Raw genomic sequence first — 6,383 nt, forward strand, 5'->3', positions numbered from 1 at the left:
TGGAAACCACATAGACTTCATTTCTTGCCTACCGTCGGCTGCTCGAAGAGCACAGATAGCTTTGGAACACTGTGAAGCACGGAGTTTGTTGGCTAATCTTCCTTCAATTTGGGCTTGACGGACGTGAGACGCGGCACGGTCACTAGACAGGGGTATGGTGGTGACTCATGCTGTTTCTGCACTCATCTTTCTACGGCATTGCAAAGTGGCTGCGGTACGGTCTCGAGCTCAGACACGCGGGCCTTGGTGACAAGCCAACGTCCAGATTCTGAACTACCGCGCCGAGCAGCTGACGTCTTGGAGAAATGTAGTACTTATTACCCGAAGCCCACGGGTAGGAACGTGGCATGAGTTGGTGTGGCTGCTCCACTAGAGTAAGTTGAAACGAAAAATATGGCCGCGGAAATTCGTTTGCTCCTATTCACGTGTGAGGGGATTTGGTTGTTGTGTACGGTCAATTCTACATCAACGATGAACCTCTTATCCATGTAGAAACGGTTCTGCTGCAAGGCAGGTGAAACGAAATTGGTGTCACGCGGACCTTATTCACACCTTTCCGCTGGACTCGTATGCGTAGTTACATGCACACTGTTAAGCACGAATAGGTGTTTGAATTTCTCGGCTCATAAACGCTGGTTCAGCCTACCAGTCAATAGAATGTAGTAGGCGGCACCAAGCAGGCCTTGAGATCAAAGACGAGAGAGTGGGTCAGTGGACCGATGAATAATCCCACCAGGATGCAATCAATGTGTTTACAAACTACTCACGATACCCTTACAGTGACTACTCGTCTGCCTTGAAGCTATTCACCATCAATGACATACAACGGTGTGACTAAGAACGGTGGAATAGAATACGGAAGGAGCTCGAAGCTAGCCTGCCACAAACAATCGAGTTCTACGTTGGTTTGCATATCAACATTCAGGGTGCATGTGGTACATGAGTAAAGCCAGATGGGTTGGTAATTATCATAATATGCGTTTGCATCTGTTCCAATTTTGGCTGACACTGAACAGCAGTGGAGTGAGTGCGGTCGCATCCTCAATGCGAGGTGGATGGCTGCAACGACGCTTGATGTGAAAATAATTTGTACATAGATCAATAAATCGACACTTCGACTATTGCCAAATGAATGACGCATATGAAAAAAAAACAACCAGGATTTGTGACCACAAAATTTGCCGGCAAAATTCATTCCTACAGAATTCATAATGAACGGATGGAAATGTGAATTAAGAAAAAGCGATGCTTGCTCAGGCTAGTTTGTATACCTGGCTACTTGAATGATCGATCAAAGGAGATCAAGATCGAAGCGGTATTGTCCAGACTGTGCTGTCTTCTCCTTTACTTAATGACGATCCACATCACCCAACTCTCCCCAATTAGAACTCCTAATAAGCAACCAAATTAGATGAACGAACGTTCTTGCACTAAATAAGGCTCTCTTGAAATGTCAGCAAATAGCATTCGTCGTTTTACTGAATACAATGTTGAACTTCTATTCTTATCCAAGTGGTGACTACCAAACTGTGAATGCCCTTTTTCCATTCTATGGGCAGTTGATGGCCCTGAAGTTTGACTGGACTATACTGAAAACGAGTCTGATGCAGCTTCTCAGTGAGAAAACATGAACAGTGACGGTGCAAACGCCGGCTCCCAAAGTTGTGAGGCAGCCGATTGTCACAAATAGAACCTTTTCGTAATGGACTGACGGGTACAGCCATACGGTCCTATTCAAGATGGTTAATACAGGAAAATTTATTAGATAAACGGAGATCCGCGTTCTCAAAGCACGCATACGGGGATTCAATAGACCAATCAAAACTTTTCACACTATGTCACTGTGCTATTTGATGGATGGCACAAACTTGTAACCGTGTTGATTGACGACGTTCAACCCTGTAGCAAGCCGGACGTGACCCCTAGCTACTCGTGCAAAACATTAATACACAGAAGTCACTCGTCCTAAACGCGGACCTGACCTGCTTACACAGAGCACCCAAGTTCAGCTGTCCTCTTCAAGTAAGATTCACAAACAGTCAGTACGGCCGATGACCTAAATTGATTTGTACAATCCGATTAGTTAGTCACCTGAAGACACCGCAAATCACGAGACAGCGGAAGGGTGCTGTACTCTTACGCAAAGTTCAGTAGAGCCTTCAGCGCTGGAGGTTCATTGGATTCCCATTAACCATTACATTAATGTCTACACGACTGTCGTAGGAACAATTGTCATTACTGACCAAGATTTGTTACTCGAATCTTTAGTTACATAGCTTATTTCATTACTATTGAAACCTTGATGCCTCAACTTGGTTTGACTGATAGTTTAACTTGGACAACATCAGCACCTTGGCGCATACTGCTAGTAGTCGACCATGCCTAGGGTAAAAGCCTGGCCAATGAGAGTTTCTTAGATTTCAAGTGCTGATTAGACGGAACTGGACATTAAAGTGCACAGCGTAGACTGGAGCCTGCACAGTGCACATACCAAAAACACCTAATCTTGTGAAAGCTGCATTGATTAGACTTTAGCAACAATCAGTTTGGTCCGATCACTATTGAAAGGTTTATACTGCGTAAGTTGCCAGGCCTCCTGTACGGAACACGGTACTTTAACCATCACCCTACGTTACTCACAAGGGAGCAGGGCGTATAATAACGTTTCCTGGTTGGCTCACTGAGGAACAAAAACTGATGGTGAAACAGTCCAGGAGTCAAATTGGACGGTTTTAATTCATAAAACTCAATCGCAAATAATTACATTCAGCCGCTGACGCACAATGGGTAAATGTACAATGGGAAGCCGGTTGGAGTCCAAAGGGAGGTCTGTAAGAGCAATGAAACCCCTCATTACATATCTGGTGCAACGGAAGAATTTGACATCAGGAAATGTGGCAGTAATGATGAGGGATAGTAGAGTACAAAAGAATATCTAAACAACCACTGTTGCCACACAAGATCGGGAAGTGTGAGTTAAGAACTGATTGGATGAGAGGCGATGCGGAGATTGAACGAACGACGAGCCCAGAGAAGAAATGTAGACTAAACAACCGGGGATGGGTGAAGGAAATTTTTTTTACAAGACCGTGGGAAAACGGATGGGCAGATACTAAGATTCCCAACCAGATGCGACAGAAATGCAAAAGCCGATAAGGGCAGAAAGGGGAGGAGCAAGGAGAAAGTGATTAATGGCAAGGAAAGTTAAACCTAAGCAGTCCAACGTAAACAACAGCAAAACGATCAATCTCCCATGTATAGGACAAGTATCGTTACAGAAACCATCTCCGAAAAGGAAGAAACAGAACAAGATTCATACACCTAATAAAAACAGGAGAGTAATAAGCATGATTGAAATTCTAGCGATAATTGACACAATCCCTAACGGTGATGGTGAGCAGCTCCTTATGTTTAGAGAAAAAAGACGAGGAACAAGGAGAATTGTAAAGCAGTCTACGTGAACGTGTTGGCAACGGATACAATGTGGTCACAAAAGATAAAGAGAGAAAGATAATAGATGCACGAAATCGCCGGGACAAGGAGAGACGTCAACAGTGGCTTGACGAATTCGGCAATGAGTTGCGGGATGGCGTTTTCCACACAGATGGAGCGGTGTAGAAAAAATGATGTGCACTACAACCAACGAACACTGAAAGATAGTCCACACGTCACATGATCTCACGACTGAGATTCGACCGTATGAAACGTAAAAACGATGGAGAGAGAATACACAGGGATAAACTCGAGGTCTTGGAAAGGAACAAAATAGCCAAAAATCAATCGACAGGCACTGGGGTTGTGATGATCACCGGATATTCGGCCATTGGCCCGTCGGGGAAAGAAGGGCCTACAAGACAGGACTTAATCTCACGGTTTGGATAGCTTAGTGGAATGCTATACACACACGGTTGGTGGCGGTCTGTCACTCGTGTGTACACTAAGGAAAAAGAGGTGACCAGTCACGAGGAGATCAAACGGTGATGCATGCTGCCTGTAGTGTCTGTGCGAGCAGTGAGGGACAATCTAGTGATGAAGAACCTGAGCATGAGAAGGAAGAATGCTCAAAAGACCGAGAGGAGGGAATGAGGATGGGGACAGTGACCAAAGGAGAGGATTAATGCGAGCAGAAACGGCCAGCAGGGTAGCTGGTGGGACGTCGACAATGTAACAGATAAGCAGAAGACTAATGATTGTCAGCAGCGAGAAAATTTGTCACAACGAAAACAGTCCTGTGAACAGATTCCGTATAGATACAAGGAAACGGGGTCTGCTTGTGAATACGATCTTATAAGGGCGATTTACATATCACTAGATTATACAAGAGACTTTCACGCTGCACGGCTTTATTGGATACCGAATGAAAGAGCCAGGGTTGAGGAGTAATTATCATGATCTAGTGAATCCAAGCCCTCTCCTACGAGGACGAAGTTTATGGTGAGTTCGGTCTCGATAATACGGAAGAGAGCAGACCTCGCAGAATGACGGTCACGTTGGTTAATCAATGCGCGAAGGAACCGGTGTGAGCAAGCAACTACTTTCGGAGATCCAACACGACCACCTAGAAGGGAGAAATAGGGAAAACACGCGGATAGAGGGTTTGTGATTCGGTGTAAAAGTGAAACAGCAAAACGGGTCCAAACTTGTTTGTAATGTCTGACATCAATAAGAAATTTCAAGAGGAAAGGTGAAAGAGGGCAGTCCTGTCTTACACCACTGGATGTGGTGAACTCGTACGCGCTCATAGGAGTTTGCATAAGTGCCTTCATAATGAATATAGATTTCGAAAGGACACGTCTGATCTCCAGACACCGTCAAGGTTTCTAACGGTGGACGGAGTCAAAAGCATATTTCAGAGCAAGAAAAAACCAACGTGTGGGGTGTTTTAAGCAGTGGCGCCGTTCAGGTAAAGATATGGTCGATGCATTCTCGGCCAGGGCAAAAACCCAGCTTGATCTTTACGAACGTGTCTCCCTATAGTCGATCAACGTACGCGAAAAGATGGCCAGAGAGCACCTTGGATGCGACGTATACCAGACTGGTACCACGATGGTTTTCACATGACTTTCTTGCGTCCTTTTTGAAAACTTGGATTACGGTCGACGAGCTTCATTCGGCTCGTCGTTTTCGAACCAGATCTTTTGCAATATGGATGTCAACTGTTCACCGGGACCTCACCACCTTCTTTGATGGTGGGCTAGTGTTGATGTATCATCCAGGCCCACTGGGTTTTTCCAGCGATTGTGTTGAAAGAGACTAGCTTAAACATCTTTTGAAGTGTTCAGCGAAAAGCTCAAGACGACGATTGAGGGGGTGAATTGCTGTACCGCCTTTTTCGCACGTTTTCAGACACCTGTTTTCTGACCGGTTGATCGAATCAGTGGAAATAGAGCATAGCTGTTGCCTGCAGTGAAAGTCTTCTCAATCTCCTGGACCTTCGTGATCCACCACCGTTCTGGCACCCTTCAAACTCTTGATTATCCGGCATTTAATTGATACCGTCAGACGCATCAGAATTTTCGAGATTATTAAGTGATTATATTTGTTGATAGTTTAGACACGGAACCATGGCTAGCAGAGGGGTTGGTCCCAGTGCATCATTCGATGGGTGGGGTGGGGTTCGGGCAGATGGCGGTGAAAGAAGAGCTACAATGGCAAATGATACAAGCAGGTTGCCGAAATCGAAGAAGGCTTGTTTGAGGCACCTTGAGGCTTTCACCGTAAAGCCTCACTTACAAGGTCACCCGTTGGCAGTCGCAGGTTCGTTTGGTTAACTCTATAAGTAAATTTTGAGAACACGAGGTTCGTTGTTCTTCGTTTATTCCATTTGCTTACGTCTCGAAGCTGTGAAACTGCTAAAGATGGATTCTATTGCACTTTAAGGGCTGCATTACTACGGGCTATAGGCTGAAGTGTCAATGTGTTCCTGGTGATATGAACGCCCACTTAGTGCTACTGCTGCTGACCATCAACCAATTACTGGAACAGTGGAAATTCACATATCACTTAATTCCCATCAAGGAACCAGGACCGAACATAAATAGACCACATGGATAGCAGTTAACGATGGCGAGGGTCGACCACTGTCTGTCGAATACCTCCATGGACCGCGATCATTCACTTGCCCGTCGCTGTCCTTAATTGTGTTTCTAAGGTCTACACAACACCACACACCAGTTGGCCACAGAGAAGCCTATGAACCTGGAGATAAACAAAAAACCTTCATAACCGACTTCTCAAACACCTGTTTGCTGGCCCGATGTAGGACATCAACCATCACTAAAGCGAGGCATCCAAAGTTGTACATGAAGGCGTGACCTACACCTGCGGCACAACCCAACCAACTTCCTCCAAGAACTGAATCTCTGATTGGGTTGTGGCTTTGT

At 45.3% G+C, this 6,383-nt stretch overlaps 2 protein-coding genes across 2 annotated transcripts in view; one reads left to right on the top strand and one right to left on the bottom strand.

Annotated features, from left to right (window-relative positions):
• Positions 1-2,725: 2,725 nt before the first annotated feature.
• T265_02802 (hypothetical protein) overlaps positions 2,726-6,383 on the bottom strand; it is a gene marked incomplete at both ends in the record, with an annotated part of 67,102 nt that continues 63,444 nt past the window's right edge. The window contains one exon of the mRNA XM_009167127.1: positions 2,726-4,558. Coding sequence (XP_009165391.1) covers positions 4,532-4,558 — 27 coding nt within the window. The remainder of the gene's footprint in view (positions 4,559-6,383) is intronic.
• The window catches only part of T265_02800 (hypothetical protein), a gene marked incomplete at both ends in the record, with an annotated part of 10,616 nt that continues 9,797 nt past the window's right edge, over positions 5,565-6,383 (top strand). The window contains one exon of the mRNA XM_009167125.1: positions 5,565-5,757. Within this exon, the coding sequence (XP_009165389.1) occupies positions 5,565-5,757 (193 nt within the window). The remainder of the gene's footprint in view (positions 5,758-6,383) is intronic.

Source organism: Opisthorchis viverrini (assembly GCF_000715545.1).
Source record: "Opisthorchis viverrini unplaced genomic scaffold opera_v5_36, whole genome shotgun sequence".
NCBI lineage: Eukaryota > Metazoa > Platyhelminthes > Trematoda > Opisthorchiida > Opisthorchiidae > Opisthorchis > Opisthorchis viverrini.